General features: G+C 40.7%; 1 protein-coding gene across 4 annotated transcripts in view; it reads right to left on the bottom strand.

Annotated features, from left to right (window-relative positions):
- Positions 1–24,496, bottom strand: part of nrxn2b (neurexin 2b) — a 675,914-nt gene that overhangs the window by 24,067 nt on the left and 627,351 nt on the right. For 3 of the 4 annotated variants that reach the window (XM_047329457.1, XM_035625686.2, XM_035625687.2), the window contains 2 exons: positions 23,611–23,782; positions 8,512–8,601 (listed from right to left, as the gene is read on the bottom strand). In XM_047329457.1, coding sequence (XP_047185413.1) covers positions 8,512–8,601; positions 23,611–23,782 — 262 coding nt within the window. The remainder of the gene's footprint in view (positions 1–8,511; positions 8,602–23,610; positions 23,783–24,496) is intronic. The other variant, XM_047329463.1, reaches the window with a different exon arrangement.

Here is a 24,496-nt window from a genome sequence, read left to right as displayed (position 1 = left end):
CAGTGACTCCTCAAGTTTCTGCAGACACTCAAGCTTGACCTAGCCTTCTATCTATCTATCTATCTGTATATCTATGTATGTTCAAAAATTAAAATATGATTTAAATAAAAGATGAAAGCACCAATTGTAAAACGTATTTGTCTACATCCATGGTAGCAGCTTTGTACAGGTTTCCTTGACTCAATAAGAGCTTCAGAGTCTTTGCTCCTGCCCGACAGCTTGGAAAACCATAGGAGCTGCACGTTCCTTGATGCTCAAATATAGCATCTGGGTAAAATAATGCAATCATGATTTCTAAAGGCATTATCATCTGCAATCACAAACGTCTTTGGTTGCATCACCCGGGGTTTAGTGGCTGACAGGCTCACATTGCTCTGATTTCGATTTCCTCACCGAATCATTGTGGTAATGACCCCTGCATGTCATAGTACCAGCTGGGGGGGCGGGGGTTATTTTTACATTTATAATGCACACGTGTGTAATGCAGTGTGTAGTGCCATCGCCCCCTCTGTTGCTGGCAGGTAATCAATACGAAGGGAGATGAGGACTCAAACAGGAACAAAAAAAGTGCTTTTCTTCTGTTTCTGTCCTCTAAAATGTCTGACATTGACAATAGGCACTTGTATCTGAGCAAATTCTGTCACTATAGAGGTGTTCTCACATTCCTCTCCTGGAAAAGGAGATTTCTGTGCACTTCTTTGCGATTTGAAATTAAAACGAATCCTTGCAAGCTAGTTTTGGTACGTCACAAATACAGAAAATCAATCGCTATCGAATATGCAAATGTATGCAAAGACACCCCAAACTTCCAGTGCACGCAGAGGCAGCGAATCCACAAGAGGATGGCAGGTGTGTCAGCAGACAGTTAGAGTTAGCATTAGCAGTTCTGTGAAAGTTTTATGGCTGAAATTCGCCGCTGACGCCGCTAGTCATCTTTTTGAGCACATTCTTCCACTGGTCAACCTAGCGCGAGCAGCTGTGGTGAGCGAGGCGCATGGCCTGTTTTATTTGCGTATCATGAATATTCATAGTCTCAGAATTCTTCAATGAGGAAGAGAGAGTGGATGGTTTCCACCCCCATTTCAGAGTTGTTGTTTTTTTTACTTTTTGGGGTGTAAACAATGTTAAACAAAATATTAGGCATAGCAGATTTCTTTTAATATACTAAAACGTGACTAGTTCTTTAAGTAATTGTTACCATCTTTGACTACAGCATAACAACAGGATTTCAAGTAAATTATCACCTTGATACATTGATTTTTTTTGTAATTGACCATCGGGCAGCTCCTGATTGATCCATTGAAAACTTGCGAGAGAGACAATAAAGAATTGGGACGGGGACTGAGAGAATGGGGACATAAGAGATGACAGGAGTGAGGGAGGATGACAGATGAGGACAGGTAGAGAGCGGGCCTGCTTGAGGATAGAATGTCAAAGAGAGAGTGAGGGCACGGAGGGAGGGACACAGGGAGTGGATGACAGGCATGATAAAAAGAACAAGAGGAATGATGCAGCTAAAAACAGTGGCTGAGGAAGACTGAGACATACAGTTAGAGTGTAGAAGGATGGTAAGAAAGAGGCAGAAAAGGTGAGAAGTATGGTAAAAGAAAGCAGAATGAAGGACAGAGAAGTACTTGCAGTACCTCCTATGTAGATGATATCGAACCCCTGGTGAATTGGCTCTCACGTCCCACCCTCATTTTCAGGTTGGCTAATCATATTGTGATTGGCTAATCACATTGTTAAATGACCGGGTTTTATGAAATGTACCTGCCCAATGTTTCACAGTATCCTTGCAATTTGACTAGAGAAGATGCTCATGTAGAGGAAGTGGGTATACATTTACACAGGGGTGGGAAGAATACTAGAATAACATGCTGAGCCAGACATGCCGTCATAAATACTGGTGTGATTATAGACTTATGGTCAGGAAATGTCAAAAGTACAGAATGTCAGGGTTAGGGTTAGGGTTACTTGTGTTACTGGAAAAAAAAAAGGGATATTGTGGGAGGGATGGTTTTAAAGGATAATTCCCTGTCTTCTAACAGTAATGGTATAGTTGTGGACATACTGTAGGTTAATTGCTGAGATTTCTGGGAACGCAGAGTTCATTACAAAGATGTCTGAGAGGGCAAGAATCACCAGAGGTCAAACAGAGAGGTTGTGAATAAACCCCAAGGGAAACCACGTGCAGTACTTGGAAGTTATAACAAAGGTGAACGGTTCATTATCAACTGTAGTGCGCATACTGTTTAATTGCAGTTTGTAAAACTATTTTGACGTTATAATTTACAGTTAATTGTACGTCAGTCAAAAATTAAAAGTTTTATTTGTAGATATATTAAATCAAATTATTGATAATGGGAATTTCTTTTTCACTAGTAAGAATAATGATAACAGATATTGACAACTGAATTTCCACATGTTGAAAAAATAATAATCATATTGGAAGTTGGATTTCCTATCTCTTTTGATATGTCTGCCATAGCAACAAACCTTTTTGGATATGTTGCCCAAATTTTTGATTATTCTTTGACATGTCAAAATGACATTTTGATATACTACAATGGCTTTTCAATCTTCACAGACTGACTGAGTGCACATCAGATTGACCAAATGGCCAAAACAAAGAAAATATTATCAAGATTGTAATAATCCAAAATTGTTAGAAAATAATTTCTCTTTCTTGTTCAGTCATGGTAGATTTTATTGCTCTTAATAACAACTGTATGTCAGTGGACTGCATTTGAACAGGGCTTTTTCTAGTCTTAATGACTGCTCAACGCACTTTACACAGACTGTATATAAAAATGCGGAAGTGCCTCAAGCCTGTATTCTCTGGAATCACCAACAGAGGGTGACTCACTGGTTACAAAAATAAGTCAGCTACTATAGACATTTATGAGAAAATGACTGACTGGTCTCAAGTCTTCTTCAATACAGCATGATGTTCCTTTATGATCGTCTCATTTTGAGTAAAATAGATGATAAAGCACCGTATACATTGGAGTGAAACAGCTTATAGTGATCGTGTCAGCCTGGGTCAATCTTTCTCTTTAAGCAGATGATAATAATAACCAAACTTTCCTTTTCTTTTCCTTTTTTAAATCTCTTGCAGATTACCATCTTATTAAAATTAGTATATTCATTGCGTGAATATGAAGCAAAGTTAATAATGAAACAAAGTTAGAGACTGTTGTTCTCAATGTGGCAGTCCAATCCTTGTCTGGAGACTGAGCATATGGCAGCTCGCAATAGTTCACTTCAAACAGTTTTACAATTTTTTTTTTTAACAGGTTGTCATGATTATAAGCTAATTATTCTAACAGCATTTGAATGATTGTCCCAACCTTTTTGGTTGATCACTGTAACAGTATGACTATACAAAGCTTCCAGCTCATGCTCATAACGGAAGTAATGGCAGGTTTCCAGTTACAGCTTTGCATCGATGCACCGTTCTCCTTGACCTTTCTCCAAACAGAGAGAGAAATGGCTCAGATGAGCTGTGGTCGGTAATTATTAGCTGAACTGAGCCAAGACGGGAGTGGGCTGGACTTGGGCCACACTAATGTACAGATTGTTTGTTGGAGCCTGTAAAATAATGGTTGTATGTATGTTACAAGCCCTAGAATGTAGGTGGAGATGAGGGGAGGGGAACAGCAAACAGGAAGAGGGGATGATATTAGTGCCTCCATTCCTGGTGGAGGGGATATGAAAAAATTGCAGCAGGAGAGAGCAGTTTCTTTCTCACACTACCGTCATCATAACGCCTCTTTCATCCTCCTTCTACTCCTGTTATCTCGCTGAGAGGAAGGATGCCATATGGTTGCGAGGAGCCTCTATCTGAAATGTTTTCTCTTAGCCGAGTTACAGGGTGGGAGGGATGGCCCAGAATTCACCTCTGTAAATACACTGCTTTGTGACGTGCAGAACAGGGAGTAGGACCGTTTGCGGGTCCTTGTGGTTTTGTGTTCACAAATCCTCCATTCCCCTGCAGAATTTCTGGTATCTGTAACAACAAACAAAAACTCCTCCTATTCACATTTTCTTTTCTGAAGAAAAAAAAAAAAAAAGAAGGGAGAAAGTCGACTAAGACTGGAGCACAATGGGGGTGGGGTGCTGACAAAGTCGATTATGAAGTGTTCTCCAGTTATCTCCTCGGCACAAGGCTCTCTTTGGTAATTAAGAGTGTTTTGCTTTTTTACTCCTTTTTACTTGGGCTGGTTCGGGTAGAACACTATGAATTAATTGTGTTTGACAAAGGAGATGAGGGGCAAAATGTGGCATGAAGTTAGACTGAAAGCTTTTTGAGGCAGCGTGCAGCCCTGAGGTCCTTGAAGGCAGCTCAGGGCACAGAGCAGTGATTGGTGCGGCGTATTTGCAGGACTCTGGAGAGAGTAGATTGGATTTAATCTGATGTGGCTCTATCTCTGATCCTATATCTGTATGTAGATCTTAAACAAGAGATACTGTCGGAGGAGAGATGCAAAGACAGATAGCAGCGTGGTTAGCTGGGGACAATCTTCTCTCTTTTTATTAACTCCAGCTGTAACTGTGTTGTTTTCAGGCTATTTCATGGTAGGAGACCATGAAATAACAGCAAAGTGTCCCTTTCCATCCAGCGACAGAGCTGCTTTCTTGCTGCCACTTTTCTACTCATGAGCATGCACATTAACCTTCCTACAATTCCCCCCCCCTGCCTGCCTTAAATATAGCTAGAATTGTGCAGAAGTCAAATCAGAACACAAGATAGTTACTTAGCTGGATGTAAAGCTGATAGTGGGGGCACTGAATGGCAGACTCAGACAGACTTGCTCTCTGTTGACTGCAGCCTGATGTGAGATAATCTCTGAAATGAAGCTGAGATCATGAACAGCAGATCTGGACCAATTCCAGGCTTGGAGCTGTTGATTTGGGCTCTGGCCCCACACCAGGTGTGTGTGTGTGTGTGTGTGTGTGTGTGTGTGTGTGTGTGTGTGTGTGTGTGTGTGTGGGTGTGTGTGTGTGTGTGTGTGTGTGTTTGTGTGTGTGTTTTTGTGTATGAGGGGGGGGGGGGGGGGGGGGCTTGATTGCTTTCGATTGGGGAATGGTGAGCTTAAACCTGGTTCTTCAACTTGCTTTATAGGCCACAGAGACCTGGTGTCCTAGTATTCCTCCTCTCTCTTCCTCCTTGCACTCCTGTTGGGGAGCTCAAGCTGCTGGGTAGCTGCAGAGGGACAGGCTCCTCACCAGAAGAAGGTATAAAGCTCCAATTTTGGGGGGAGCTTTATTCGCTTCGTTGCTCATTCACTAATGGGGAACAACTAAGGGAAATGGTTTGCTGATGTTGGTTGTAATCTTTTTTTTTCTAGTGAAGCTCCCCAATGAGACGGGAGCTGCAACACATTATTATTGTTTCCAAAGAGAGAAAAAAAGGGTTACACTGACGAAGATGAATGCTTGCAAAGTTTCCGATGAAAACCCGGGATGACAGATCCATCCTGGGGAGGGGGATCATCAGATTAAGTTTTTTGGTTCAGAGAGAGCTGTTGAAACTGGGACTCTGATTTTTCTCCTGCACTGGGTCCCTGTTATGGCTGCCGCTTTGGATTTAGTCAGCAGGCACATAGTTGGGAAGAGATGCTCGCTCTGATCTGCTTCACACACAGTGGGGGAGATGGGATGGGGGATTCGCAATAGGATGCAGTGACATAGAACAGCTCTCCTTGAGGACACTGTTGGTTCCAGTGACTGCCATTATATCCTGGTGTGACTCACAGACTGATTTGCGAGAGGGAGTGTGAGCGATCAGTGTTCTTATTGTGCTTCTGTTCACACATGCACACAATAGTGCACAAGTCTTGAGATTAATGGCACTACAATAGTGCACATAAGATCTGGAAGATGTGGAGGTTTACCATGCTTGTGAAGTTTTAGCATATTTTATTAAAAGATTTTCAAGGGGAAACCCATGGGGCTAATAGTTTTGTTCTCTCTGGTCAAGAGCCCTTAACCATGTTAAGTCCCTTTGAGACATTGAGGTGAGAAAATAATAAAATATTAGAAACAAAAACCCCCCAACATATTGGTAACTGTTTACTACAGATAACAACACATTTGTAATCTTCATTCAAATGTTCACCCACCGTATTCACCAAGAAAAGCAAATATACACAAAAAGGCATCCACAACATTTTCCATTTCCTGGGTGTTGAAAACAATAAATGTTAAAGGGACCTTTCTTCAAATACATCTTGTTTAAATGATCCGGAGATGCATCATTTTGGAATTTGGTGTTCAGGTAGTTGCTGTGTTTTAACCCTCTGAGTTTTGCATCACGTGGAAGTGGAAGAAACGGGTAGCTGCCACTTGGAGTTTTTTTTTCTTCTTCTTTTATTAATAGTTAGAATTTTGTTAGCTTTTTGTTTATTTTTTGTAGCGAGAGATCACCGCAACCTGTCCAAGTTCTTCCAAATACTGACATCCAGGTCCAATTGCATTCAGACGTTAAACTTCATTTATAACAAGGTTATAACTGAGGGCTCTCTGAGTTTTTTCACCAGCAGGGCAAAGCTGGAGGATTTTCCTAATTGATTCAATTCATGATCAGCGTTGGAAGGTGGGCAGTCATGAGAGAAGCCCTCAGCGATTAGTGTGGGTGGAGTTTGATTTGCTGTTAGGTGGTTAGATTCTGCTTAGGAGGTTCTTATCTTTAAGTTCTAGCTGCTTCCTTCTCAAAGCAAAAAAACGCTTTAACCCTTTGAGCTCGGAAATGTCTGGTAATCCCCCTCATTATCGAGACTAATACACCCATTATGTTTCTCAGAAAGGTTTTTCCAAAAACACTTTGCCCGTTTAGTCCGTGACGTGCGTCTGAATTTTTATGAGGAATTCAACATATTAACAGAAAAGCAGTCCTGCCTATTGTTCAGAAAACGCACCCTGATTAAAGACCTCACTTGAGGTCTGATGGAGATTATTTGTTATTCGATCCTCCTACTTTCTCCCAATGTTCTCATCTAAATGACTGGATGCAGACTCATTTCAAACTGCCGAAGAAAGAGAATAATAATTTCAATATCATTCTCATCTCGCCTTTTTCATTCTGATTTGTGTCCTAACTACCCTGAGCAGAAGTGGACTCCTCGACGCAAGGGAGGAGGACAGGAACACCAGTTCACAGGAGCTGGATCGTTTAATTTGCATGAAATAAATATACAAGTGCTTCATTTTTTCTTTATTGTCTGTTGCATGAAGACTTCATTTTGCTTTTGGAGATCAATTTCTATCTTCTTAATTTGTTCAGTATTCCTTCTTTATACAAATTCAGAGGAGCCCCTAAAGCTAATCGGCTAATTCTTAGAACTTTTAATTCATGATGTTCTCAACACATCTCCTCATAAAAATGCAAGATATAATGCAAACCTTTCTGTAAAGTGTCAGCATTGGATATTCTGATTATCATCTTCACTTGCACAGGATCTCATCCTTATACTTTTGGTTTTACTCTGCTAGATGTTACTGTGTTTTCTCATCACCATCTTTCTTGATCTGAAACTACCGGACTTCACTGTGCATAGTGCATAAGAACGTGTCAGCAATTCTTCTGCAACAAAGTCATTATTTTTTAGGATTCAGCTTCATTTAGCTGTCTTTCTGATTTGATTTCTTCTTCTTTTTTTTTAAGAATCAACCACCTTCAGCAGCACAAACACACGGCACATGACAAAGACAAAGGGGTTGGGACATTCTGCACTCAAAGGGTTAAAGAATCATCACTTTGATGGAACCAAATTCAACACTTAAGGCACAGCTATGCACGACTCTGGGCAGGAAATTGCGCCCACACGTTGCAATGAATGTAAACTGAACAGTCCCTTTAACTTTTAGTGATTTTCATGGGGGATTCTTTCATCTTAAATCCAGTAATAAAGTCATGCTGCTGTTTGCTTTCATGACTGGAAATTAAATAAGTCAGTGCAAGTTCACATCCAGCCAACAAAAGACAAAGGAAAGAAGCAAATGGAATCAATAGGCTTTTTACATGTGGTTAGGTTATTAAGGGTTATGTTGGGTTATTTGGGGGTTAACTCTGAAGAGATGCAGACCCAGTTTAAGGTGCATTGGATATGGTCCCCTGGATATCTACACACCAATGAGAGAGAATGGTGTAAGTCATCAACTCTGTATACAGTATATTTATGAATGCCAGCTGTAGTACAGTGCACATCCTCAAGAGGCGAGCTAGTTTGTTAAAGTATGGAATCTATATGTTACAAAATAACATATCTTTCAGTAATGGCTAATTTCAGGGGTTCGTTGTCTGATACCAATTGAGAATAATTGAAATACTATAAAACTGTATATCAGCCAATCATCATCAGGCATGTTAAATCTGCAGGGGACCTACAGTTCTGGGAAAGAGCCAAATCGCATTCACCCTTATTGCGTGGCACTGCACCTCCTCCAGAGTGGTGGTTAACGGTAGGTTAAGCGGTTAGATCATTAGTGGAGTTAAAGGGATTTTATTACCTTTGTCGAGTAGCCACTCGTCAACTACCCGACCGAGTCGGTATGGGATTCTTTGTCTAGCAATAGCCAGGCGCTCATTATCAAAGTTCCCTTTAAGAAATTTGGAGAAGACAAATTAAGAGAGGTTACAAAAAATCTGGAAGTTGAAAGGTTAGAGGTTAGAAGGGCAACATGGCAAATGTTTAGCAAGTTATGTACTTTAAATCAGCTTTATTTTGGACAGGAAGAACTTGAAGATGTGTTTTTAGGCTGGTTTGTTTGGTTAGACAAGTTAACAGCATTGTAGTTACATTGAGTTTAAATGATTTTTAAATTTTCTAAAACGTTAAACAGATTTATGAATTATTTAGACATAGTATGATAACATTTTTGTAGAAGTGCTAACTTAGAATAGCTGTCCGCAAAGTGAATACACTTCAGAAATACATTAGCAATAATGAAGTAAATTTAGCTAGAGTCATACAGAACCAGCAATCATTGAACAACATAATTACTACACTTAAAATGAATAAGGCAGAGCAAGATACATCGATGTCAGCAGTGAAGCAGTTATTTCACAAGCGTCAGATCATCAAACAGTACTGAAAGACATTTCATGGTTGTTTCAAGGAAGACATTTTAGTTCCCATTGCACACAAAGAGACACTGATTAGCACATCAGCACCTCCCGAATCTGACAACAGGATGGCATTCTGCCTGTGGTGCATCACTTTACTTTGAATAAGACTTTTCTAATTCACCTAAAGCAGAAAGGACTTAGTGAAACTGTCGGCACTCTGTTTTTCTCTGTTTTTTTCCCTCCCTTATGCATTAATTGAGCACTTCTCAGTGGCACTCAGCAATTAGCATCACTTAATCAATGACTCAAAGAAGTCCCATCATCGCTGTGCAAACTTATTATCCCTCACTTCACTTCAATCAACCTTGGGGTCGTACTGTGCACATCTTGACCACTGTCAATAGAATTGGAGCTGGAATTAGGGAAGCTGAAAGCTGATGGTGGCCAGGCTGGGGGTTTGATGAGGTCTAATGTGGTGGCGATGTCAGGAGCTTAATTAGGAGTTATTGTGCATGTGAAACAGCAATCTTTTTGCAGATTACAGGGTACAAGAGCTATGCTGGCACAGTGATCCCCCCCGCCGCCCCCCCCCCCCCCCCCCCCCCCCCCGCCGCCCCCCCCCCCCCAAAAAAAATGGGGTCAGGGAATCCCCAGGCGTCCTGGAGGAGAGACAAAGAGACAGCATTATCATTATAATTTACAACATAATGAGAAACTGAATGTGCTATATACAGTTACAATACAAATGTTAGGGTGCATTCAAGGAGGCCTGTTATAATATGCCATTATGTCCTTAATTACCCCCTACTACCCCAAGCATCAAAGCACTCCATCTACAATGCATCCACTTAGTCCAAGTCCCAACTGTTTTAACCAAGCCCAAGTGAGCCAAGTTCAAAACTCTGGTAGTGCAGATATTTTTGTAATGAACTGTAGCTGTGATTTCACCCTAAATCACCAGTGAACATTATCTCAGGCTGACTTTTTGTCTGTTTCAACGGTTGTGTGACACACATAATTATGAAGAGCCCCTGGGCTCCACAATCGGTGCAGAAATCATCTGCAGAGAGAAAAGTCAGAGACGAGTGAGGGCTTTGGAGCAAACTCTAAACAGCAAACAGGAGAGCTCTGAAGTAATTCCTGCATCCTAATTAGTACACTGATGTTTCTCCTCTCGCTGCTCTGTGCTGCAGTAATCTAAAATAGACTCTCTCTTTCTGCAGTACCTACTTCCATTCCCCAGGGGTCTCTCTACCCATGCCTGCCTGCCCAATAATGGCTCACATACTTAGGAGGTGTGTGTGTGCGCGTGTGCTGTATATGAACATACGCAGTTGTTTGTTCATGGGGAGGAAGACCACAGTGAAGAATATATTGAGAACTGAATTAGAGAAGGAAAAGTTAAGAAAAGAAGGCAGGAATAAGGGAGCAAATAGATGAAGAAGCATTTAAGTAGTATGCAGTTCCAATGCACTGTAACATATGACTCAGTGTTATTCATTCGTATGATGCGCTCTCTTCATCTGGACGAGAACAGACATAGAAAATGAAGCACTATATTTGTTTCTGAATGTTTTGATCTTTGAATAACATAATTACCAGCAAATGTGCTTTTTATTGCCTGCAATGATGCTTCAATTATCCCTACAGGGGATATGAAAAAATATAAACTGTGGAGCAACTTTTTTTGTGGTAGGGTTGGCGAGAAAAGACGATGGAAATAATAACAAATGGAAAGGAATATAGTGGGAGGCAGTGAGATGAATCAATCCTGTGATTCTACTTTTCGCATTTGCTATTTCATCCACAAATGCAGTCTAAATATCTTCCCTCTTAACTTTGTCTGAATCACATTGAGTTCGGACTTCCAGTAACTTAATCCTATGAAGGCTCCATTTTATCATCCGAAGAATGGTTTATAAGTATGAACTGGAGAGATGTCATTCTCCCTCTAGTGGCAGCTCTAGAGGGAGAATGACATCAAGGGTTAGATAGTTACAGTCAAGAATCTTGTGCTTCTCAACTGGTCTCACCCTCCTTTTCCTCTTCACCTCCTCAGAAGAATCTTTCCTTCTTTTCTTGCTTCTGTCATTCTATCCAAAATCTCCTTTCATTGTCTTACTCACTTATTCCTTATAGCCTGCTTTTTTCCCTCTAACCACTCTTCTTCTCAGGTTGTCCTTCCTTTGTTCTCAAACAATCATTCATTTGTGCTTTATTCTTGTCCTTTTTCTTGCCCTTGTCCCAAAGTCCATTTTCCATTATGTCTTGTCTAGCCTTTACTCCTTCCTTCCTCAGTCCACTATGTCCTACCACTCTATAGTTATTCACTTTTATTTATCCATTTCCCTCAGTTTCTTCCCTCCTATACTTTCCCCAAAATTCGTTTATCTTCTTTATTGTCAATTCTTACTTGCTCTTTCCATGTTACCACACTTCTCTCACTCGTTCAGTTAATTTTCTCCTTTTGTTTTGTTAACCGTCACTCCATTCTATCCCTCCATTCTTCTTCTCTGCCTGGTTACACAGCGAGTTTAGTGCTAGGAGATTAAATGCAGTACATAGTAACACAGGCATTGTCATCCATTACTTCACACATACACAGAGTCTTAATAAGTGCATAGTGGGGAAAGTAAATAGAGTGAAGTGTGTGTGTGTGTGTGTGTGTGCGTGTACAGTATGCAAATGTGTGTTCTTTCCCTCGCAAACAGGGCTGAGAGGTAACGTCCTGATCAACAACAAAAATAACTGAAGCTTCAGCACTTTTGTATATGTATACTAATGTTACGCCCTGGTCGTTATTTTGTTTTCCTGTATGAGTTTGTCTGTCTGTGAGTGAATCCTCTGTCTGCAGGCGAGGATCTTTGACTTGACAAGGTAAAGAAAACTGTAGAAGTGATGGAAACCATTCCGAACGTAATGAGACTGTGAGTTTCAGAGGAGCAAAAATGAAGAGATGCAGGAAAACATAATGATGTTGCAGTTTTTGTATCATCTACACCATAGTGTCAGAAAATCAAAATTCCTCCATGTCCTGCTTGTTTTTTTGTATCTGCGCGACTCAGATCCTTGGAGAAATAAGTAATTCTGAGTGAACCAGAGAAACTTTTCCCCACCAGCTGAAGCCTGCTCTGCATGAGAATGGGGGGATAGATTAAACAGCTGGGCCCTTCTTTTCTCCCTCACCGCCATTATCGCAATCACTCAGCTCACAAGACTATTCCCTTTGCTTGATATGAAAGATGGCAAAACAATGCTATAGGAACTGGGGCAGAAAGGAAATCTGACATACGAGAGAGAAAAATAAACTAGTAAATCAAACCATGGCTCTACTTTCAAATTATTTTTTCTCTAATAGCCATACCCCGACTGAGGGACACCGCTTGATACAGTTGGTTTACATGTAGACTAATGTTACCTTAAAGGTTCACTCCGCTAATTTTGCGTGTCAACATCCATTCATTAATCATGTGCCAAAATGCTCAACATTTGAATACAGTTGTGTAACTTCTTCCATGGCTCTGGGCGAGCACAGTGATGTAATCAGGATTTTTCTCAGCATTGGGCCTGAGATGAAAAACTTTGGGCCTTGTTCCATATTAATAAATTTAGGATCTCACATCATTTTCTGCATGAGTTTGGACCATTTTGGACCCTCTTTTCAAATTCAAACATATTAGGAGAAAAAGCATCTGTATTCTAATCATGCAAAATGACATGTAAGACTGGTCATGTGTCAGAACTCGGCAGATTGAGTGTATGTAAACATCAGAGACTGGTCCAAACTTACCAACACAAATTATGTTTACCAAGCCAACAAGCCTCTGCACCCCTTCAGGCTCAGACTGTCCACCTTGAAACACTCTCTCTTCTCTGGGAGCCAGAAACCTGTCTTTCCATCTCTGGCACCCTGAGTTTGGCACCTGGAGCGTTGGCTGGAACAACAGCGATGATGGGCCATGTCCATGCTGCTGTGCTAGGGGCAGGGCACACTAACTGACTGGCACCTCTGGGAGATACAAAGCAAGGTGGACGACGGGGCAAAGGGCCTATGCGTCGTGCTGCGAGTGGAGAATGTCCATTTCTATGTCTGTCTGGGAGAGTTGGACTCCTGTGTGCTGTTAATCCAGCATATGAATCACACACTGATACGGAAGCAGACAGAGAGCAAGACGGAACAGTGTGTGACCACATGTGAGTGTGTGTGTGGAGACTCTCCGAGGAGCCAACTATATATCATGTCGCAGGCAGGCAGGCAGCCAGATGCCCTTGTACAGGACACCCACATTGGAAATCTATCCACAAGAATGGAGATTGCATTGGAGACGATTGGCCAGTGGCCATCATGCTCTCCCTCCCTCTCACAGAAGGAGCTCTCTGTCAAGGAAGCCTCATTCGCTTTTTCATTAGGTAACTTTAGATGGATCGCTCTCATATCCACTGGGTGTTTTTGAAAGCAGATGGTGAGAGGAACCGACTGCCCCATGTATTATAACCCTGTGCTACTGAATTCATCTCTGATATTAAGTCCCAAAAGTCTTATTTTCTTAAAAAGAAAATAAAATTGGTGTGGTTAAAATAGATATTTCAATCTGATTAGGTTGTAATATTTTTGGGGGATGACAGTATCAAGGTAGGGATTACTGCAAAAATGAGGAAATTACAGAAATCTAGAAAATGTTTGCAAGAAGTTGAATGATGAAATTATCTTGGTGCACGACCAGATCTGTTCATTTTAGGATGCTCAGAAAGGGATACAATTTACATAAGATGACTCTCCCCCAACTCTTTTAAGCCAAAGATGCAGTCAAGTTGTCTCTTCATGTGCAGAAAAAAGAAATCAATTAACTGGTATGAGGCAGCAGTACCTCCCAGTTCCTGGTTCTGTGTATGTAGGTCAAGGGGTTTGGCCATTCTAATCACTGGTGCATAGCCATCTAATGAGTCACCATAACGGAAGTCCAAAATGCAGACTTCAGATAATTCCCGGAAGTTCTTGCCATGCAATTCAAATCCATTATTCAGAGCTACAGAACAGATTTTTTGGTAATTAGTAGTCAATAAATGTATCGATTTAAAATATATCAGACCGACATGCCTATTTAGTTACTTCATGTATTTAGTCAATACGTTTTTTTGAATCATAAATAAATCATAAATAATCACAAATCATAATCCACTAAAATGCTTTGATGCGCATGTTGATTTGATTCAGATGTGCTGATAATATACAATCTGATTATTTAAATGTCTTACCCTTCATAAGTGCAACACAGACCATCCATTGATACATTCTGCTGCTACACTAATGCGCTGCTGCTCACTTCCGGGAACCATGATCTGCTATTGCTGCAAAAAAAATGTTCTGTTCTGGGTCAACATTTACCTACCCACCAGACTCCTTTGTTCAACGTCAATACATCACCCACCGCTCGTGTTGGCATGTGTTTGAAACAGATGATATCTCTATGTTTTAACTGCTCATCTTTCTAACTCATCTTTCATGTGTGCAGCAGTTATCAATCCAACAGTTTCATTTCTTCCCCTCTCTCCTCACACTTTGACAGGTGCCTCACCATCTTTCATCTCGGCCACGGTGGATTTGTGCAAGGGTGGATGCCAGAGTGATCCCCCCCCCACACACGAATCATATGGAAATCAATGTTGTCACTTCTCTAATTACTCTACATTACTTATACCTCTTTCACACCAAAATTACCGTGTAGACCCTGGTTTTTTAAACGGGTCGACCCGTAGATGGCGGTAGAGAGCGGTGCACTCCATAAAACAAAGAAGAAGAACAGTGTAGTAAACAACAGAAAGCATGGTAGCCAGTGAGACGGTGGTCAACATTACCTAATATCTTGTACTTATCACTCTTTCAAAGTTTACAAACTCAGCCTGAGCCTGGCCCTTTAAGCAGGTGGCCATATAGGTTTTGAAGTGTGTGTGTATGAGAGAAGAAGAAGGTTGGTGCTGCACGCTGTGTTTGTGTACGTAGCTGCAGCCACAAGGAGAATGGGCTCCGAACATCATCCATGTTACCGACAGTTTATGGCTACTGTGTAATGAGAACCCGTGAATGCCCGCTGAAGGGTTGAAATAAAGTGCCCCGTTCTGAACCTCATCCATGATCTGGATTGTGTTAGTTACCACCAACAAACCAAAGCTAGGCTAAGCGAGCATGCGAGAGGTGTCTTTACTGCAGCTGGTGAGGTAACAGCAGTTACCGACGGAGGAGTCGAGCCTTCATTGCCTCCCTCATCGCGCAAATTAGCGCGTTCACCCGGGTGTGACGTTCACATCAATGCCGATCGGAGGTGAAGCCGATTATTACCCAGGTCTATTGCAAAGTCATTTGACCCGGGGCTGAATGCCGATTAAACATTTTCACACTGCAGAAAAAGGCCGGGTGTTAGCGGGTTTAAACAGTTTTTTTGGCCAGTCTGAAAGGGGCTTCAGCTGTCTCCCTCTATCTCTCTCGCTCTCTCTGTCCTCATCAGTGGTTTCACTATTTACCTTTTCTCTTCTCCCCCACACCTCATAGCCACAGGCCAATAATTGGAGATTGGCTGACTTTAATGCAGAACCATAGATTAATGCGTCAAGTTATTTCTCTCTGTCCGCAGAGTGTCCGCTCAAACTACTTCCTGTTTCTGACCTGTCAACATAAGAGTATCCTGCAATATATTGAACTGTTTCTTTTTGACGTCCATCGTGAAAGTGACAAACAATTCCTGTTTTGCGCATGTATCGCATATTTTCCCGTGTAAATTCTCTTGTGTGTTTTCGTGAAAGATGTGCTTTTGAGACATTTTTCTGCTGGTGAAGGATCGTGTAGTGTGTGAACCCCCCGTCGCAGATGAGTCAGGTGAACAGCATAAAGGCTAAAAGGCCTTCGATTACAAGACGGCACGTTGTGTAGTATGAACAGTACAGCGATCGGACGACTTTGAAAATTGTGTAGTGTGTCCAAGGCTTAAGATGGCGGACTTCATTGAACAGTTCCTGAGTTTTTTCTCTGCTTTTCTCCTCTACTGTCAGTCATGCATCAAGCGTAACTTAAAAAAACTCCAACTGCTTATACCAATAAGTATGATTATTTAAGGGATAGTTCAGTGATTTTGAAATGGGGTTTACTGAGATACTTATGCATAGTTAATATGTAACCTTATGGAGATGGTGATCAGTGCTACCATTTAACGGAGTTTGGAGGGGAAATGGAAGTAGTGTAAGTCTACTGCAGTAGAGGGGACCACTGAAAAACATATTTTTTGCCACAATTTTAAATGCTTACCTAAAATAAAAATATTTGTTCAATTGTACGCTGAAGGAAAAAAAGTGCAAACTTAAACGGCTGTGTGGCGGCAAACTAAAGCAGTGAAAAAAATACTTCCTTTAGCGTACAATTGAACTGCAACAGTGGGACTCAGACTTACTCTACTTTCATTTCCCCTCCAAACTCCGTTAAATGACATCGTCTGATCACCATCTACTTAAGGTAACACATTAACTATGCATAAGTAACTCAACACAACCCCACTTCAAAATCACTGAACCATCCCTTCAATGAACAAGTTTACAATTATTTTTTTTTATTTGGCCTGCACAACTTAGGATCTCTCAGCTACCTCATGGTATCAGTGGGACCATTCAAGCAATGAGAACTAAAGCAAAAGTATTTAAGTACTAATCATATGAACAACAGAGTTTTACAATCACTTACCAGATTATTATGTAACTAGAATAACAGACCTTCAATAAATCCTACTTTCATGAAGGTTCTGATGTTCAGTACATAACTGATACAATAATCTGATTAATTTGTTCACAAACAAACAATCTGCAAATATTTTGATATTTTATTTGTTATTTATTCTAAGCAAAAATTACTGATTGAAAAAAAAAGTAAATTGGATATCTTTGGGTTTGGAAAAGACAATGATGCCTTGGGCTCTGAGAAATTCAACAGGACATATTTCACCATTTTCATTTTAGAGAAGAATATTAGTATAGTGAACAATATAATAAGTCAGATTGATCAATAATTAGAAAAAACAAACAAAATCAATATCCACAGACAAAGTACCACTAAGCAGTAATCTTTCAGAATAAGTGGTAGTTATGTAGAGGTGTTTCTGCATATTATGCAGTAGTTTTAGCTAAGTGTATCTAATAAACTGGCAACTGACTATAATGTGATAGAGTTAAGCTACTGCAGCCATTTGTCTGACTGTGTTGTCTTGTACAAAGTGCATCCCTCTCCTGTACCAATCCTGTTGGTCTCCCCTACTTTTACATTTTAACTGGCTCAGCTGCTTAGCTTTCATATTGTTTTTTGCCAAAAGGGAGAGCAGATCTTTTAGGCTTCCTCTACCTCCCCTCCTCACAATACCACTTTATCTTCCTTTGCTTATTCACGGTCGGATTCTTATACCAGTTATCTGAAGAGAAAAAATATCTTAGAAGCTCAGTCAAACCAGCTGGACACAAAGAGCTTCTCTCTTCCTCTGTGAACTCACATTTCTCTACTTCCCCTTTTTTCCTCTCTCTAATGGTCAGCCATCATGCTGAATCCATCTTCTAAATGTCTTACAGAAAGAAAACAGAGGATGACAAGTGCATTTCAAGTAGCAAATCATTGTATGCGTTTGTTTTGAAATTATTCCTGACTTGTGTACGATGTGAGCGCAGGCTTGCATATGAGGAGTGTGCATGTGCTGTATGTGGTATAGAGCTACAGTATATGTAATCTTCCCTGCTGTGATGCAATCTCCCCTACTTCAACTCCTCATCCATTCAACCCCCCACCACCACCACCAACATCCCCAACTCCACCATCATCAACTCCTAATCCAACTCGAATTCTGATTCTCATTTTGCCCAACTGCAGCCCTGTCAGAAACTAAATCAGTTTTATAAGAGATTTTGTGTCTGTAAATATGGGCAAGTGAGAAAGAAACATTAAGCGTGGAAGAAAGATGGCACAGAGTGTGCTCTCAGTGTTCAAAATGACAGTTATGAGCCAGCAAAATATGGTAATCACAGTCAATATGGTGGAATGGTGACAATATAACTACAGCTGTAAAATGCAAAATGATTATCCGAAGCTCAGGGGGGCAACACAATAAGCCCAAATGCCAAGTGTGGTATAAACCCACATGAGATGGATGGATTTTTTTCAGAAATCCCCTTCTTACCGTAATGTCCTAATTTACTGTGGTACAAAAGGAATTAGTGTGAGGCGATTTGCAAACAGAGACAATATGATGATGATGATGATAAGATGAAGGGAGGTCAAGAGACAAAGCAATGAGAGAGAGAGGAACAGGTAGACATTCATGCAACAACACCTACATACCGCACACATTCTCTTAAACAAATGAACATTTATTTACAGTACATGTATGTTGGTACTGGCCAATACAAGTGAACAAATATCTATACATTGGTAAATACACAGCCACACGAAATGTAAGCTACACACCAAGACAAAGGTTTACTCAGCCATACACACACACACACACACACACACAAACTCAAAACCATACACACAAGTCTCTTTTTACTGTACCACAAGAACATTTTCTCCTACACATTTTTGGAAAGCAGCAGCTGCTGGAAAGGCAGCTCTGATCTCTTCCAAGAGTGTCAAAGCACAATGATCAGTTAGAAAACTGGGAGAGAAAAGCCCATAAAACAAAATCATGGAGACAAAATTCACAATGACAATTACAGGATTAGAATGATGTGGGATTATTAAAATACAAATATGTAGGCTATATAAAAATCTCTGTTTCCAAATGTCTATGAGAAATCTATCCTTCCTCTCACTTTATTTATTTATAACGTAAGTAAACATTTTCCTGAGGAGTTCCTGTTGGAGTTAAGGTAAAATAATACAATTGCATAATTAGCAGGTAAATTAAGGGAAACTCAAAATGTTATTTTACAGATACTTTGATCAAGACAAGACTATGGGATGTTTGGAAGTAGAAATGACACATTCTTTCTGTTAATAATGAATTGTTTAATTCATTACTAATAAAACACACATTTTTTCACTCTGGGCTTTTACAGTCTTACATTGTTCAGTATAACCATTAACTGACAGTGGTGAATGTTAGCAAACTTAAGGTACATTACACTGAATAACAGACATGACCTATTTTTAGTTGACTCCATGACTCTCCCTACTTCTGCTACTGCTACAAAAGTTTTTAGCATTTCGGATTATCTCAGTAAAATTAGCCTGTCATATGCAGCTTGCCCTACACCATAGTAGTTAGTAGTAAATGCTTAAATGTAGTGTTTAAAAATTAATAAAAATAGCTCTGTAACCTGAACTACATGGCAAAATATACATTTAGATCAAGTAAGATGGAAGCAGTAAAACCAATGAGTGTAAACAAGTCAGCAAGGGATTTTATCTAGGGCTGCACCTAACGATTATTTTTTTATCGATTAATCTATCGGTTATGTTTTCGATTAGTCTATTAATCTAATGATTATTTTCTATTTAGTCTTTTAATCATTTGGTTAACTTATCAATAATATATATATATATATATATATATATATATATATATATATATATATATATATATATATATATATATATCTTTTAATCAGATATATGTTTCACAGTAAATGAAGATGGAACACAACATAAATAAAATATTTCATTTTGTCCTAAAAAAGAAGACTGAAACCTGTACTGCACAACTTCACTGCTGCAACAATCTCCGTTTCACAGGACCTCGCCTCTCCATGTTCACAGTCACTTGCCCCTAGGCTCTCTCTCTCTTTCCCGTTCTGCCACAAACACACCACGCCACTCATATAACACAAGTTTTTTTCGGATTAAGTTTAATTTTCTGCATTCCCCAGAATGGGAGCTGCCATCACGATGCTATGCGTCGATGCATTCTACGCAAATCAACAAGTTTACATAATCAACGTTATTGATTTTGTCGACGCGTCGTTGCAGCCCTAATTTTACCCTTTATGAATTTAAGTTTTCATTTGTAAGGGAAGAATGTCTTGTCTCTTAGACTTAAAACCAGAGATTATTGAGAAACAGATGCAAATAAGCCCCAAAGCCAAACTGAGGAGAGTTTTCTTGCATTGGGACATCAGGAGATGTGTTGCTTTATCGTTGAATGTGCCTGACCCGTGACGGCCATGGGATTCTGCATTGGTCAGAGGGGATTATCCCAACCATGGCAACTTGTCCAGTTCTGTCAGCTATATAGCCTTTAAGAATAAACACTCTCTTCAAGTTATCCTCCTTGGGATAAATGTTACTACTCTTACAAGAAAAACCTGTAGTCTTGTAATAGACAACAACAAACTACGCCTTATAGCTTTAAATGCTAAATTTAGATACTGCACACCTGATCAGAAATAAATATTCTTCATAGCAATGCTAAAAAATTGAAAATAAACCATTGCAGACTAAACAATTAGCCATATCAGGTCTGCAACCTTTGTTTCAGCAGGTGACCAATACATGGGAATTGTGTGTGAAATGGTACAATTATAGCCTGTATGGCACTGCTGCTAACATCTGCCTGTTTATCTGTGGCCAGGTTGAGGTCCTCAGTGTGACAAAGGGCTGTTTTTATTGAGCCCGTCTGCCATTTTCGGAATGTGGGAGATAGGCTGGGCCAATAACTGTTGCTGGAAGATCCACTGGGGATACCTGACACACTGGATTAGTTGATCGGGTGCTCCTCTGACACTTTTTGCCTGCTCTCTTTCCATCAAATGCATACATTCACACATACAGATACACAAACAAAAGCACAACACACACACATGCGCACGTATGCACTGTCGCATATAGAATCAGACACCGACCAAAACACCCAAAGACACACACTCCCTAAGGACTACATCACTTCGTGGACATCAGGAGATGTGTTGCTTTGTCGTTGAATGCGCCTGACCCGTGACGGCCATGTTTGCTGTCAACATCCTGTCTCTCTCAATCATCACATCACTGTAGCCTTCCCTTTATAAGCCTGCTGCTGGCAAGCCAGGGCCTTAATGGAGGGCTCGTGCGGACAACAATTCAAATGCATATGAATCTGACAAATCTTTTAGACTGCTGCAGCTCTAATTATAGTGTGCAGAAATATGTCTGTCAGAAAAAGCTACATAAAGATAACCTGTCACAGTGTTTCTTGTGCAAGAGGATGGATTTATGTTCTCTATCATTCTTGTGCCTGTCCTCTGGGAACGTTTGTATTTCTGAGACGTTTTGGTCTATAAGAAAATAAATTGCACATGTAACTTTTTGTGCAAAAGCATTAGACAGGGTTCAAAACTGCAACAACATTATAATGAGACTGCCTGATGTGGAACACAACAGTCCTTTTGGGAGGTATATTTCACAGGTTACTGCACTTGCTTGTTTTGTTAGAAGAACCAGATAAATTTGGCACCTGTAACAACTTCTATTTTCTTCTCAATCTGGCTACGTTACCCTATGTTTTCAGTGTTCCACGGAGACATTGAAATAATACTACATAATATAAGCATCAAGACACGGAGTAGTTCTGAATTCTTTCCCAAATAGTGAACACAGTGTTTTGTCTCATTTAGAGAATTTGAAGATGTTTGAATCTGGGTTAAAGGAACTTGTTTCACCAAGGGAGCTCCCCCTTTTTCTTTCTCCTTTCTACAAAATATAATGTCACTATGCCTCTTTACACAGTTCCTGTCTCAGTTAGGAAGTTGTCATGCACACATTCCTCGCTCCATCCCTCACTCACTCTCTCCCCTCTGTATTCCACCACCCTTTTGTGCCGCAGCCTCATCCAAGGTTTTGCTTTCCAAATGTGTAACATCTCTGTTTCCCCAGGACGCCGTCCCACCAGACAATGACAATTGGAGTCTTCAAAGCTGGTGCCGGAGCCATCAAAGCGGACACGTAAAAATAGTTTGAGTGTATCTAGTTCACATAAATGAATGAAAACTATTTTACAAATTAACCCCCCCTTTATCATCCATTTCCTTCCCTTAGTCCCCATAACCTCCTTAAACTTCAGACGGGCTCCAGCCCCCTTCAAACAAACACAAAACTCCTTAAGTAAACTAACAATCAACAACAAAATAACACTCTTAAATTCTTGATCAGTAAAGGAAAAGGAAAGAAATGCTTGACGGAGACAACAGCAGCCAGGAGGGCGGAAGGGAAGAGGAATAAAAAGAATACATTACGGGCTGTGCATTAATGTTTCTTGATGAAACTAAACAGTTCTACATGATGACACTCACTTGCCAATGTTCACAGGCTGCTCCGTTGTTAGCTTCTAAGCTGTTGGTTAAAGGTTCCTCTTTGTTTGTGTGCTGTTGTGAAAAACGGCTGTGTTTCCATCATATTAACAACTGAAAAGAGTGAACTGTCAGAGTTCTTCCTCTGCTAGCTGTGATACATGCCCCTCAGTTCAGCCTGGCTGTGCTTGATGGATTAGCAAGAGAATACACTTCTCTCAATGCCAAAACAAAGCCTCTAAATATGGGATCACTGCTGTGACAGGGGATGGCACAGTCCCACTGCTCCATGTCAACTAGAGTAAATATCACGGCCACATAGCATCACTTTTCCTGCCATTGGAAACAATGACAATACATAGTGATTTTAGACAATGGAGACAGAATGCAATTACTTCAGCGGGGGCGGAGATCTGCAAGTCAGAGAGCATCACTGCAGAATAATAACACTCGTGAACAAAATTGTTAGAAAAAGTCCCATTTTTATCAGGTCATTCGTTTTCCATGTGATAATTAATACCTGTTAATACCCAACACTTGAAGGCAGTAGAGAGAAAGGAAGCAAAAAATGTCTTCCTTGAAACAACCATGAATTGAATTGAAACACAATGGAGAGAAATTAAATGAGTGTTTCTGTACCACGAAAAATAGCCTCATGAGTTGGGCCAAAATAGAATCCCATGATTATGGTTAAACAACAAGCTGGGGAAATTAGCACAGACTAAATGAGGTCAAGCACCCGATGAGTCACTGCCTGGAGTGACTCATCGGGTGCTTGACCTCATTTAGTCTGTATGTGAAATGATGTTGCGTTGGCGTTTATCTTAGAGCCGATGCACGTCTTATAAACACCACTCCATGTACTTTATCGTGTGAAATGTCCTCTAGCTGTATGGCCCCCAAAAAGCCATGCTCACCAACCATACCTGACCAGCATATTTACATTGCACCGGCCTTGATTCAGCACTGGCCTTCACAGTGCGAGGAGCGTCAGTGGAAAACTAACATGACTTAATCACCTAGAATAATGCAGGCACGGTCTAAATAGGAATGTCATGATAAATAAACCAGAGCCCTTGCAAAATGTTCTATAAAAATGACTTTTGGAGGCACATGGAACATTCAATAATATTTATTTTCCTTACTCTTTCTTTTTCTCTCCATTGTGTTAGTAAGTTTATATAAGCATTCAAACTGTGACGGCTCTTATCAAACACTTCTTCCCTCCTTTACTCCCAGATTCAGACTCCTGTTCCTACCTGAGGGGAAACGTTCGATGACAGGCTGGTTGTCCACCTGTAGTGTGGCATTGCCACCACTGCGTGTGAATCGCACCACGTGGTATTTGCCGTCGCTCACCATCACCGCGCTCTCCTCGATGATTATGTCGTCCGTTCCCACATTGAAGATCACACCGATCTTTCCCCTTTCCTATAGGCAGAGGAAAAAGGATAGCAACGTTAGGAGATTGTACCTACATACACTACAATCTTTAGGAGCATGTTATAACCCAACAAAGTACCATGACAACACAGTACCCATGTTAAGGTTGCAGTATAACTCACAAAAATCAACAGATATTTAAGTCTTCAATTAGGCACTATCTGTCTGTAGAGTGATGATCCTGTGTGCATCAGATCTCTCACACATCAGCCTGGTAAAAAACCGAGTGGTCGTTGAAGACTGGGGCACCTTGAGTATTCATCAACCCAGTGACCCCCCTCCCCTCTGCCATCTATTAGTGTTGACAGCCGCCCACTGCTTTGAGTTTATTACAGTCAACCGCGTACTCTGCTCTCATCTCTCCCTCTGTGGGTCCTGTCTTCAGTCTCAGGAAAGGTCAAAGTCATTTACAGAGTTACAGTCTGCCAGGGAAGAATGGAACAACGTTGGGGGAGTCAAATTTATGCACATCTTAACCACTCTTTGGTGAGGCATGAAGTGGGTAGTATTTAGCCAAGGCCACAGTATGGTCATGCACTGATGACAGCCACGGTTAGGCTATATATTGAGCATGCTCAAATGGCAGTGCAAGAGGAAGTGTCTTTGGCCATGATTAATGCTGTAGAATGTAAGTTACAGTTGAAGACTCTGAGTAAACACGAGGAATCAATGCGGACGCACAACAGCAAATGGATACAGCTT

The sequence above is a fragment of the Scophthalmus maximus genome, chromosome 2 (assembly GCF_022379125.1).
Source record: "Scophthalmus maximus strain ysfricsl-2021 chromosome 2, ASM2237912v1, whole genome shotgun sequence".
Lineage (NCBI taxonomy): Eukaryota > Metazoa > Chordata > Actinopteri > Pleuronectiformes > Scophthalmidae > Scophthalmus > Scophthalmus maximus.
This window is presented reverse-complemented; position numbering and strand designations above follow the sequence as displayed.